This window comes from Anoplopoma fimbria, chromosome 15 (assembly GCF_027596085.1).
Source record: "Anoplopoma fimbria isolate UVic2021 breed Golden Eagle Sablefish chromosome 15, Afim_UVic_2022, whole genome shotgun sequence".
Lineage (NCBI taxonomy): Eukaryota > Metazoa > Chordata > Actinopteri > Perciformes > Anoplopomatidae > Anoplopoma > Anoplopoma fimbria.
The window spans coordinates 8620287-8634350 of NC_072463.1; the positions used below are offsets into that span (position 1 = coordinate 8620287).

The following is a 14064-nucleotide window of genomic DNA, read 5'->3' on the forward strand; positions in this document are numbered from 1 at the left end:
ACTATTATACCTGTTTAAAAATGTTATTACCTGTTATTATGTCTATTCATCTGATTACATCACTGTCTGTTTTGAAGTGTTGACATATCATAGCAAGTGTTTTATGCCTTCAGGACCCTTTTTCCGGTTGCTGTTGTAGTTGCTCCCCCTGCCGCAGGGGGGCAGCAGCACCCTCTGACGTCAGTTCGGGAAGCTAATAACGAGACAACCGGAAGTGTACGTTCCTCCTACAAGCAGCTAACAGCTAGCACTGTTGTGGAAATAGCCTCCAATTTAATTATTCCAACGTTTCGTTCTCTGCGTTGGGTTTCCAGCAAAAGTAACAATGTCCGAAAGAAAAGTATTAAATGTGAGTATATGAACAAAGTTAACGTCAGCCCTGTGAGCTGTAAACCAAACAGGCTAACATTAGCTTTAAAGCTAAACGTGGTGTTTCTAGGTTTGTTTTGCGATCAGCTACAATCACTTTCTACAGGAATCAAACTCCAGTGTTACTGCTACATAGCTACTGATAGTTTTACTACAACTTCCAGCTTTTAAGTCACTCACATCTGTGTTTTATTTTCTTCCACAGAAATACTACCCCCCGGATTTCGATCCATCCAAAATCCCCAAACTTAAACTCCCTAAAGATCGTCAGTATGTTGTCAGATTGATGGCTCCATTCAACATGAGGTTTGTGTTTTTCATCCATGGTCACACAGCTGGTGTGGCAGTGGGTGAAGTTTCATAACAGGGTTGAAGGAGATTGTTTTCAATACACAGATATGAACAACATTGTGCAGATGTGTCCCATATTTACACCCAGGATCTCAGAACAACGTACCAGTAGTCTAAATGCTTGGTAGCTTCATTTAATTGAGTAATAGATCTGTCTTTCTCCCAGAAAGCTGGTGTTGAGCTGGGTTAGGCAGACAAGTTTTTATTATTTCAGTTCCTGCCTTAACTGTGCACTATTTTGTCACTCATTCTCACAGCTAAACCTGAACCTGTAAACATATCTATTGCATAGTAATGTGCAAGGGTGAAATTGAAGTGTCTGAGAGTTTTATAAATGTTGATAAAAATATATTTGCAGGTGTTGTTTTGTAAACATAAACAAGCATTTTTGATTCCTTAAATGTGGCCATTGAAAGATAAACTTGTCCAAACTGTAATGGGGACACTACTTATAAATAGCCTCAAACATGTTTTTTACATTTTTGTATTCCTTAGCCAACACGGACAGAGTTTCTGATATATCTACAGTGAACTACAATTTGTCAATCAAATTGTCCCTGCTGATGTAATAATCAAGCTCTAATTCTGAATATAGTTTTAAGAACGCAGTACAGTCAAAGGAGGCTGCACCTTGTAACTTTGTATGCCTCTGTTGACAATCCTGACAAAATGCCTAAATGAAGGCCTTGTAAAACTAAACTTCTGAATGGTGTCTCTTTATTTTTCAAGTTAACTGAGAAAGTAAGGATAACGTTGAGCTCTCTAGCTAAATGGAATTCACTGGCTGTTAATCAGAATATAAGTCCTTGCTGGCTTGTTTCATTTCTAAGGTAAAAACTATGTCTTAATAATTGGTTTTATTTAAAGGGAACATACTACCTCCTAAACACAAACACTTTCTGGCCTCTGTAAATGGGTCATGTGACAGTGGTGTCATCAGCATTGCCTCTCTGGTTGTTTGCAGGTGTAAAACATGTGGCGAGTACATCTACAAGGGGAAGAAGTTCAATGCACGCAAAGAAACTGTTCAGAATGAGCTGTACATGGGACTTCCCATCTTCCGTTTCTACATCAAATGTACTCGATGCCTTGCTGAGATTACTTTTAAGGTGAGACTATGTAATGCACTGATTCTTGCTGTAATATTGAGTAGAATTTTACAAAACAAATGCTAGTAAGTAATGGCAATATATATAGCTGTGGGTGTGCTATTTTGCGGAAAGAGACATCGCCAGCATTATGCATAATTTGTTTCTCACACTTTCTTATTACATGTTGTGACTATAGACTGACCCAGAGAACACAGACTATGCAATGGAGCACGGCGCCACAAGAAACTTCCAAGCAGAGAAACTGATTGAGGAGGAGGAGAAGAGAGTCGTACAGGAGAGGGAAGAAGAGGAACTGAACAACCCCATGAAGGTCAGTGTTTAAATGTAATTTATTGTTATTATTTTTAATTGCCAATAGGAATGAAGAGTTAATGATTTCCCGATCCTCTAAAAGGTGTTGGAGAACCGCACAAAGGATTCTAAGATGGAGATGGAGGTTCTGGAGAACCTGCAGGAGCTGAAGGAGCTGAACCAGAGGCAGGCTCAGGTGGACTTTGAGGGAATGATCGACAAGTACAGAGAGCTGGAGAAGAGAGAGAAGGAGAGGGAGAAAGAAGAGGATGAGCGAGAGACAAAGTGAGTGAGGAAGGTTTATATAGACAAGTGGTAGTTACAGAATGGTACTTTATTCAAGTTTACATTTAAGTGATAAAAAGGTATTTGCTAAAGTCATTTAAATATAAATTTAAAGACTACATAGAAAATGCTACAGATACATAGGAACTTTGATCTCTGCATATCATTTTGTTACGTGTATTCCTCTTAATATCAGTGGGAACTATGAGCAATAGTCATAAAAAACCCAATTAAAACTGAATGCGTGATTTGTTTCACAGAGAGATGTTGGATCGTGCCCTTGTGAAAAGACTCAGAGACTCTGACTCTGATTCAGAGAGGGAAGAGGAGAGCAGCAGCTCGCAGTCAAAGAAACCCATCACAGACAAACCAACAGACATCCTCACTACCGTCAAACCCACAGAGGCACAGGTATGAACGACCACTCACATTCAACTATGTGTCAAATGTTTCCCCTATTCAGTGAATGACATTTTCAAATATCCGTCAAGGTGTCTTTTTATCATATTTAAAGTTAAAATCCTCAAGATTTCAGTCCTGAGGCCTGAAGTTCTTCATCTGATAGCTCATTGTGCTCGCCCTCTTGTTGCTCCTTCAGGTTTCTGCAATATGTATAATGCAGATATGGCTGAAATCTTTTATCACAAAATAGGGCATTTCATATCTCTATAACTCTATACATGTTTTTGTAATTTCCTAAAATTATATGTCCATATGAAATAACAACATTGGAAAGCCTTTTATTCTCCTGTGTGAATTAAATACTTGACAAATGAAAGTATTTTCTCATTTAATTAAGACATTTTGTGCAAAATGGATAATTTGGTTAAGTATTTGCTTGTTATTATCAACTAATATGATGTAATTGTGTACCCAGAATTATAATATTGAAATATCGCCAAGCCATAATTTAATACTGATCAACAGCCAAACCATTCCCAAAAAGAACCATATCTTTTTTTGTGTTCTTGATAAACTATTGCTGTCAGTGTGAAGCTTGGTTACAAAGTCACCGTGTTTCAAGTGACAGCTTCACAATACAGGTCGCCTTGCGTTTCACTGGTTGAACACTTTAAACTGTTACTTAATACCACTCCAATATGGCTTAAGGGGAGCGAACTGTAAACAGTGAGGCTGATATTCATGAGATAAGATTAAAAACAGGAATGCTGTGTTACATGTATGCGTTGTTTACTCTAATGAAGATGTAAATACACAAAAATATCTCACAGAACCTTAAAGAAGACATCATATGAGCAGGAAATAGTGGATTGTTTCATGCTTTGTTTCAACAGGGAACCTCAGCTGTAGCAGTGAAGAAGGCCAAAGTGGAGAGCTGGGAGAGGAGTGTGGGGACGCTGGGCAGTAAAGGGGCACTGGGGTCTCTGGTCGTGCGAAAGAAACCAGCAGCGGGTGTCAACAAACCCAGACCAGTGGCAGCAGCTGCTGCTCCCACTTCACAAACAGGTAACACATCAGTATCTCTTACATCTTATATGAAACTCTTTTGTAGCTTGACTCTTCTGAAATATTAACCATTAGTTAATTTCTTTAATTTATATCATTACCAAACATTTGTCCATTGTGTTTCCATGATCACCCGTTTATTTTTTTTTGTACATTTCAGATTATATAGAAAAATGATTTGGAAGGCACAATAATTGTGTGTCATGTTTTACAGATTCAAAGGCGTCCACGGCAGACTCCAACAATGCCTCCAAGCCTGTTACCACACAAAATGGGTCATCTTCTCTAAGCCTGCTGGGGGCGTATTCAGACAGTGACAGCAATGACAGCGAATGAATAAAAGATGCTTGGGATGGTTTTTGATTTGAGTGACTGACACACAATTGTATAAATGATGCTTGAAGGCATATGATGATATGGACCATTTTATAATGTTGCACGGAAATCAAAATCACGTGTAAACCAGTTTGTGGGTCTAATCTATAAAAAAACCTTCCTCTAAAGAAGTGACTGATGAAAAGTCAATGTGTTGGTGGTCATTAGCAGGAATTTTTAGTCTGCTGTTCAAACCCATCTTATCCACCGGTTCATGGACCTTCTGAGAATTTTACCTTGAATAAATTGAAATGTTTGATTTTCTTTTGAGTCAAAACTGCCCTGTGAAAATATCAGGTGTATATTTTACTGTTTATTAAAATCTGTTTAACTTCAACTCCTTGTCTTTGACATGTATTGACATCTTGCGACGCCTCTCTTTTAATATCTTAAATGTTATTGTGGCATCAGAATATGACTTTTTATATATTTTTGAGTGGCCCAATGACAGCAAGACTGTCTCATAATAACAATAAGCAAGTCGTAACTAAAAACTTGCTATGATATGTCAATGAGTTCATAGTATTGATAGTATATAATTCAACATTTCTGTGGACAATTTAATGTGATTTCATGATTCATTCATACATTTTAATGTGATGTCTGATTTCTATTAAATCTGGGAGATGTAATATTGATAGTAAGCTATCTGGCACTTTGCTTGTTGGTATGGAGCTGCAGATATTTAGATAATGCATTATTAATATTTTCCATGATCTTCTTTTCCTGTTGTCAGGGGCTCTCATACAGCTTAGTTATTTTCTGTCATTGACATTAAAATGAATGCCTTTAAGTTTGTCATCATAACCGCATCATTATATTTTATTGTATTTCTTTTAACACACATCTTTTAGTTTAAATACCAAATGAAAGCACCAACCAGATGTGAAGGTGTGAGTCAGAACGAGGCCTGACATTGGAAATATATTAGACCACAAGATAACAAAACATTTATTTCTACAATGGACACTTGAAATGATGAAGGCACTTGCAAATGACAAGGTAGTACAAAATGTAAACCATCCTTTGGTGTTTCATTTTTACCTCTTTACTTAAGATTTCATTAAACTTATATATTTTTTCTTTTTACAAAAAGTACCAAAACACTGGCAACAAGGAAGATCTTAGGTAGATAATAATGAGAATAAATATGAAACAAAATTTAAATCATACCCCCCTAAACTAATAAGAAATCTGGTTTGAATTGACATCAAACACTTTTACAAAGCTTGTTTACAAGATGTTAATTTATAGAGGGAACCATAAAGTGCATATTTGGATGGATGGGGAAAAACAACACAGAGTTACATCAGAGAGACACATGTTCTTTATTTGTGGATCAAGCAATAGTCCTGGAGTCACAAAACACATTTAAAGAATTAATGTCGACCAACCACAAATGCCTGACTCTGCCCCTTTAAGACAGCTGTCGACCAACCACAAATACCCGACTCTGCGCCTTTAAGACAGCCCGCCGTGCCAGTGTGTGTTGTGTCGGGCTCCGCGTCACGGTCTCGTCTGGGTCCGGCTAACACTAGCTGACTGGCCCGCTTGGCTCAGAAGCAGAACGTATTTCACGGAGAACAATGTATCATTTTCATTTCTAACACCGCTAACAACGACACGCCGGATGGTAGTCCGGGAGACATAACCGGAACGGGAGGCCGCCAATGCGAAGAAGGAGGGTGAGCGAAAAGAACGTTAGCAGTTGACGTTAGTTGACGTGACGGTTGGAACGTTACGTTCGGTGACGTGACGGTTGAGACGTTAGCTGCTAACGTAGCTAACGTAGCTTTGGCATCTGACCATCAGTTGTGCGACTCTCAATCCTTTAACCCTTTACTTGTTTAACACAAATAACACATCAGCAGTGTTGGTCAACTATCTAGCTTGGTGTTGGTCGTTTTGAATCAAAGGCTGACCTTAACCTATTGTCACTTCTATGAGTGACGTCAGGTGGTCGGTTGAAAACCCCCTCAATTACCCCCGAACGAGCTGCTGCGATTTGTTGACGTAGCAAGCTGGCGAGCGTTGACCTTTGACCCCATATTTGACCCTCTCTCATTCCACTTGACCTGTTGATTGATGGTCAGGTGTTATATAAGTTTATAAACCAAACCCTCATGGTGATTATCAGCCTGCTTTACTTATAAGACTGTTTATAGGCCCAGCCCAATGTTACAGATGTTACAATAATAATAGTAGTAGTAATTATAATAATAACAACTTTATTTATATAGCACCTTTTTTAAAAACAAGGTTTACAAAGTGCTTCGACAGACAAGCCAGCAAAGCAGTGCAATAGAAGAAACATTAAGAACAATCGTTAGGATAAAACTGAACAAAGAAACAAAATGAAATAACAAGTGACAAATCAAATAAACGAACAAAATAAATAAAATCAAGTGAAATAGGTAAAATATAGTAAACGAATATAAGATAAAATACTAAAACCAAATGAAAACGAAACATTAAAACGACGACATCACATAAAAGCCATTCTGTAAAAAAAGTGATTTAAAAGAGATTATTGATTCTGCAAGCCTTATCTCCTCCGGCAGGTCGTTCCAAAGCCGAGGGGCCCTGGGGTCGCCTTTGGTTTTCAGTCTTGATTATGTCTCATTTTAAGTCTCATTATGTCAACGACTCTATCTTTTATGGATCTGATGCAAGAACTTGTGGTCTTTTGTCCAGTTGGGTTTGTCCAATTTTTAATATTGAAAACTTACATTTGTGAAGCTGATGTTTAGCATGATACTTCATTGATCCCTTGCGGGAAATATACAACAATATCCCTAACCCTATGCAACACAAGAAACATGATTACAACACAAGAAACTTTTGTCTTTTCAGCACTTTGTCATCCTTATTTATTCCAAGCTATCGGTTTACCACTTCATTCCCAGATCCATGGCCAAGTGGTTGAAGGACTACCTAAACTTTGGCACCAGGCGTGACCCTCCACAGCCCCCGAGGCCAGATTACAGTGAGAGTGAGATTTTGAGGGCCTACAGAGCTCAGAAGGAGCTCGATTTCGAGGACCCATATCAACACTCTGATAAGGAGCATCAGAATGGTGGTTTCAGCCCCTGTAGTGCCACAGTGAGCCTTCCCTCTTTTCCTGCATTTGGTTCAGTGCTGCCTAATGGCTTGGAGGTATGACATGTACCTTTTCACAATCATGTACGTAATTAAGTTTTTAAGAAATTGTATACAAGTACCATGTCTCCCTAAACGTACCTTTTGGAAAATATAAACTTTTCTCCTAGATCTCACTTTAACAGTGAGTATTGAGGTGATTATTGAACATTTAACAATTTGTTTTCATGTGTTATGTTCCAGGTGAAAGTGGTGTCTCCCAAGCACAGACTTATTAAGGTGGACTCTCAGGAGTTTAGCTGCTGTAAAGTCCCCCTAAATCCTGTGACTATTCAAGAGGAACCTGTAAGTACCGATTTTATTTGTGTTCTGATTTACTTTCCGTTGGCATTTGTCCTTCATTCCCTCCATCCTTTGCTTTGTCTTTATCTCATTTTGCTTTCTCCTTTTCTCTCATACAAACATGGATTCACACACAGAGTTATATTTCCAGTTTATTTATTTATTTATTTATCAGATGCTTATTGTTTCTCTCTCTCCCCACCCAGGTGATCCCTTCTGCTCCAGCAGCGTCGGACGCTGACACAGACTACTCTGATCCCTTTGATGTCCGTCCAGACCCAAGAGGCAGACCAAATTGGGAGTCCAAATCTGCATCAACAGACTGCTGCAGCTACATGGAGCCATTTGAAGCCCAGCGGATTATCTCAGGTTTGTTAAGATATATTTTTCTCTACCACATTTTAGTTTTTTGGCTCAATATTTACAGTTTTAGGAAAAGTTTAAAAGTAATTTAAGCTTTGTTTACTGTGCAGAACTGCAACACGGCATTATGAATAACAGGTCTGGGAGTGGTGATGGTGGCCAATTATACGATAACCCGTATGAGGAACGGCCTCGTCCTTACCACCGAGCTGCACCATCAGCACAACAACAAACTCAGAGGGTTGAGGCTGGATTTGCTCAGATAGACAGCAGAGAGAGCAGGCTGCCTCAGGATGATGAGAGGCCAGCTGATGAATACGACCAGCCCTGGGAGTGGAAGAAGGACAACATCTCTAAAGCTCTAGCAGGTAAACTGGCATTGTCATTAAATCAATTTCATACCTGTATGTGTTTTTATCTTCTTTTTTTTTAAACTAATCTACTGGATATTTCTGTCTGTCCATAGTTCAGTTTGAAGGGGCAGAAAGGGAGCGCTCACGAGCTCAGACAGAGCCGACCAGGCTCACCAAGACAGGCACCACATCATCCACAGCTGACTCAACTACACTCCGTCTGGTTGGTGACACGCCTCCTCTCCTGGGAGAGAGAGTGGATCCATATATGCCACTGGAGAGACAAGTGTAAGTGGACATCTGCAAATATTAAAATATGGTGTTTCAAATGTTTTTATGCCTCCTTGCCAATGAAAGCCGTCCGTCCAGTCCATTGTCATGACCTTACAAATTTGTCACAGAAGTCCACCTAGTCTTTAAAGGTGAACTGATGTTCATCTTCAGGTGGTCAAAGCTCACTTTGACCTCACTAAACATGATTTTGGCCATAACTTGACACTTAAACAGATATTTGTTGCCAAACTGCCAGTTTGTGAACTGGGAAAAAGATCTGCGATGTTGAGTAATAAGTAATAGGTAGTATTTTAATTTAAACAACACTACAGTTTAATAATGTTGTTTGGTTAAATATGCATGATCTTCATTTTCTACTGTGCAGTGTGTGTCACTAGGAAAATGTTTTAAATAAAATAAAAATAATAATAATCCCCCCCAGTGCGACAAATTGGATTTGAATGGTTGTTTTATTACTTCTCAGTTGAGCAAACAGAGGAAATTAATTTCCAGCTGGATATTGATCAAAAAGGTTTAATTTCTTTTGGGAATGCACATAAAGGTTTAAGACAGCACTGGGGTTTGTTGTGTTTCCTTTGGTTGTGTCTAACTATGTGTCCCCAGTCCTTTTTTATTACACTGACTCAGGATTCATGGTTTCGCTTTGAAACCTGATGAAGTAAAATCAATTACTATTTTGGCTACTATCTGCCCTCAGTGTATGATGGGTGTGAATGGGTGAAGTGTTAAAGCCCTTTGAGTGGTCGGAAGACTAGCAAAGTGCTTTACCAAGTCCATTCATTATAGAAATTGACTGACCAACTAAAGCAAATGAAAATAATCTTACTCTTGGAAGGACACTAGTCTCAGACTAAACAGTTGCATGGTCGAAAGAATGCACATCATTTTGCTTGATGCATAACGTACATACGTCACCTCATTGACTTGCTCGAAAATTAGTCTGTCGCTTTAATAATGATATATAGATTAACATGTTTAAATAGCGCTTATCTAAAATAAGTTACATAGTGCTTCACAAAACTACAAACAAAACAAGTCACCATACAAAATATAGTTGCAATGATACATGATAAAAACAAAAATAATAGTGCACGGAAAAGGCAGGATGGAACAAAAAGCAACACAAAACACATTATGACAGGATTTCTTCATCAAATAAATATTATTTTGCATTTAGGATTAGCATTTACAAGGAAAAGACACTGCTTTACAACTTAAGACATTCAGAAAGAGAGTTGGGTTTTTTTTACCCCAGTGAAAGCTTATTTTATGTATAGAAATGTGGAAACTGCCATTGACTCCAATGAAATTCCAAAATGCTTAGCACATTAAAATCTTTTAATCTTTTAATTTAATCTTTTTTTCTAATTTATTTAGTTTTGCTTCATTAATTCAGTTTCACATAAAGTAATTGGAATTCATTAATTGAGGTTCTTGGGAGTGGGGTGGTAAATTACCTCCTTTTCACATTAATTAAAGAAATATGCAGATTTTTTTCTTTTTTATGTACATAGAATTGAAACAGTTTCTACAGATGCTTTGATCTCATCCATGCCTGATGCCATTGTTGTAGTGTGTTTCAACCAAAAATGTCCACACCTTGGGGTAAAGAGTAAAGAAGCAACAACGCCAGTTTACATGGAGTAAAGTTAAACACTTTTGTTGTCACGTTGTCGTGTTTCCTCCTGCAGGTGGTACCACGGAGCCCTGAGCCGCTCGGAGGCAGAGAGTCTACTGACTCTGTGCAAGGAGAGCTCCTATCTGGTGAGGAACAGCCAGACCTGCCGGAACGACTACTCGCTCTCACTCAGGTAGACACTCACACTCCTGCTGTATTTCAGATTAAAGTCGTTGGTGACCCACATCTATCCTTATTTTTTGCACAAGCTAGGCTTGTCCCATCAGCCTTTTTAAAGTTTTTCCATTTATGCTGTATTGTTAGCTGCACTGGAACCCTAAAAAAACCTCCTTAAAATCTTAACATGAAACATCATTGCACTCTCTTAAAGGCCCTTATACTGTGTTGTTTCCAGTTATCTGATCCAGTCTTTGTGTCATTTTTGTATTGTTATGGTCTGTGTGTAGCAGGTTTCTCACAGCCCTCAATAGCCACCATTTTCCCATTATCTCTCTTACCACCCAATTGCCTTATCTGTGTTGCTCTTTCTTATCTCGATGCCTCATTTCCTCTCTGCGCGTATGTTTGCATCGCATGCGAATAATCAAAATGAAAGCAGCTGTTTGCAAGTGATCATCTGCGCGCTAAGAATTGTTCCTAACCTCACATCGGTACCGATAAAACCAAACTGAAAGTCCATGTGTATTGCAAACTTAAATCAAGTAAATAATCAAATAATACAGGAATAGCTCAAGGATTGTCAGTGATGCATCTGGCTTAAATGTTAAATGTCACAAAAACAACAATTGTAGATCACCAACAGAAAATGTTTCTAAGAAGATGAGCTGAAAACAAAATCCTGAGCAGGGAGGACAGTCTGTCGTGGTAGAGGACATACATCAACAAACATATCACTTAAGTTGAGGTTGACCAGTGGAGACACAGTGGAGAAACATGGGAAAAGACTGCAAGCAAAATCATCTTTTTTTTTTTGTAGCTTACTCATTTAGAAAAAAACAACGCACAATGAGATGGGATGAAACTGGCAACTCCGTCACAACAACATTGTAAGATTGGACTGATAGTATTTAAGGGTTAAATGACAAATATCTCAGTTGTCTCCACTTAATATTGCAGTACTTCCTTTTTGGGGTTTATTTTCTTTGATTATTAAGTCTGACAGATAATCATTTAGCTGTCTGGACTCTGTTTCATAAAGCCGATTTTAATTGAAGTGAAAAACACTGGCTTTTAAATTCTCAGAAAGTGAGGTAACTTTATCCTATCCTGCCCAAATGATTGCCATTTACTCCCAATAATCATCAAACATTGGTTAAAACTCTTAAAGTAGCGCTAACCCATACTGGAATCACTTCACCTTACATTTTGTTCAGGAAGAAATATTTAGATTGCATCACAGATAGAACACACATCTGTTTGTTTTTTTGTGAATATCCATTTTAGTGAAAAACAAACTATTTTTAAACAAGGTTATAATAAATCATAAGGTCCCCCTGCATAAATAAAGGTTGTATATTAATAATGGCCACATTGTGTGAGTTTGTTCTTTCTAGCATGGTAAACACTGTATTTATAAACCAGGCTCTATTTTTTTTATTTTTTTTTTTAACTGCTTTAACATGATGGCAAGCTAGATCGCTTTTTCAAGTAACTTGTGACAATTTTCATGGCTATCCTGATTATGGAAATTCAACGTGATCAACATTTTGTATCTGCCTCGTCCCTTTTACAGAGCCAGACATGCTGTTTTTATTTCCTCATTGATTCAGTCTGTATCAAAGCACTTATTTAATGTTTATTGTACGAGTTTGTTAAACCTGTTTTCTGAAACAGGGCCCAGGAGTGTTACAATAATACAGAGTTTAGCCAAATTTATGGTACCAACTTTCATAATTTTACAAGGTTTTTTATTTGTCATTGTACGACAGGGTTGTACAAAGGAATTTAGATCGTTTTCCCAATTTGCTACTTGGGAAAGAAAAAGAAACTACTATAATATATATGGAGGGTGGGGGATGAGTCTCACAGCCGGAGGGAAGAAGCTGTTTTTTAGTCTTTTCTCACATCAATAACCAACAAAGTGTGTGTGTTGCCTTAATGCCTTAAGTTTCTTCCAGATGGGGTTACTCAATGCTACATTTCTCTGGAGAACACATTTGTCTTATTATGAATGTGTGGTCTGAAATAGCTTAATGACTCCCATATATGCACTTTCAGCATCGTTCTGTTGATGAGCGTTTTCTTCCTCCCTTCTCTCTCTGTCAGGAGCTGTAAGGGCTTCATGCACATGAAGTTCACTCGGTCTGCAGAGGGCCGCTACGTCCTCGGGGAGAACAGCCCTCCCTTCTCCACCATCCCCGAGGTCATCCACTACTACACTACACACAAGCTGCCTATCAGAGGAGCCGAACATATGTCCCTGCTGTATCCCGTCATAGTGCAGACCCTCTGACACTGACGCACTTACATACTCTTTCTCCTGGTGCTACTGAATACAACATATACTCAATATTTACCTATTTCCTTCCTGTTTTCCTACATGCCTTTTCACCGCCTTTCTACCTGAACTGCCCGCAAGAGATTGGACTGTTTGGTGCCATCTTTCCTGTTTACCATTACCCAAATAACTACACTGGCAGCTTAATAAGAGCGCTCAGTGCCTCATGAATATTCGCCTGTGAACTGGTATTGTCACTGAAATCCTCTTATTTTCATACCATGGACTCCTGAAAATCAGCAATCATTGTTATTAAGATTGGTAGCTGAGTACATTTAGGTAAAGGATAAAAAAACTCATGTCTTGAGCTGTCTTGAGACCATAGAATCTACAGAATATTGCATGGAGATTTATCTCTTTTACTGTAGAGCAGAAATATACAATACTGCCAGCTCACTTATAGGATAATAGTGGTGTTTTATCTTGGTCATCTAGGTTCAGTTTTCAGCCAAGGCAGCAGTTGAATCTTACATTTTTCTTTGTTTAAAATGGCAAAAAAAAGAGATGAGGCGTAGGGATTTAAACTAGATATAGACTGTAGAATACTGTTTTTAAAGTGCTGTAACTGCAAACAACACTATTATTATCCTTCAAGTGTTATTTACAATATCAACCAAACACTACACGTGCTGTGAATGTTATATAGCCGCGTATAACTTCACCTAGTAGCTGATTCCTGTAATACTAGTTTAGAGAATAATAACTACAGTATTATATTGAAAGCTTGTGGCTTTGTGATCATGACTATTAAAGGAGCTTTGGTAGATTATTGACCGTTCTGTTTTATAAGATTTTAAATGTCTGTTGAAAATAAAGGTGTCTGTTTTTAAATAGTCTGTGTGTAGTTTAATGTTGTGTTCTGTGTCTGTCTGTGAATTTTAAATAAATGATTGTTAAATAGGCCTTTTACAGCAAATATTAGGCTGTGGCTAAATTGAAGATTTAACTTTTTTTATTTGGGTTTTTGTCTTTTGTGCTGAAGTCAAGATTAGGAAGAAAAGATTAAAAGTGATCCTCAACTTGAATATGTCCACACCTGTAGTGTTGAGATGGTGTTAAGATCAGTATTTATGTCTCCTTTGAAGCCCTTCCTTATCATCCTTCCTTGTTTGTGTGTATCACTTAATCAGTTAACAGGTTTCACATATTGTTTGTGGTCAAAAGGGGATTTACTTTTCTGTGTTATGTTTATTTATTTTTATAAATAAATAAACATAACACAAAAAA

At 38.0% G+C, this 14064-nt stretch overlaps 2 protein-coding genes across 2 annotated transcripts; both read left to right on the top strand.

Annotated features, from left to right (window-relative positions):
- Window positions 1-185: 185 nt before the first annotated feature.
- Window positions 186-4587, top strand: yju2 (YJU2 splicing factor homolog). The gene is made up of 8 exons (XM_054614124.1): window positions 186-349; window positions 575-675; window positions 1685-1829; window positions 2008-2142; window positions 2227-2408; window positions 2669-2819; window positions 3704-3875; window positions 4090-4587. Exons 1-8 carry the CDS (start codon window positions 326-328, stop codon window positions 4209-4211), a joined length of 1032 nt encoding a protein of 343 aa, XP_054470099.1. The 5' UTR covers window positions 186-325; the 3' UTR covers window positions 4212-4587.
- Window positions 4588-5687: 1100 nt separating this feature from the next.
- shda (Src homology 2 domain containing transforming protein D, a) lies at window positions 5688-13657 on the top strand. The gene is made up of 8 exons (XM_054613875.1): window positions 5688-5935; window positions 7157-7406; window positions 7593-7694; window positions 7898-8060; window positions 8165-8422; window positions 8521-8695; window positions 10393-10512; window positions 12606-13657. Exons 2-8 carry the CDS (start codon window positions 7161-7163, stop codon window positions 12790-12792), a joined length of 1251 nt encoding a protein of 416 aa, XP_054469850.1. The 5' UTR covers window positions 5688-5935; window positions 7157-7160; the 3' UTR covers window positions 12793-13657.
- The last annotated feature ends 407 nt before the right edge of the window (window positions 13658-14064 follow it).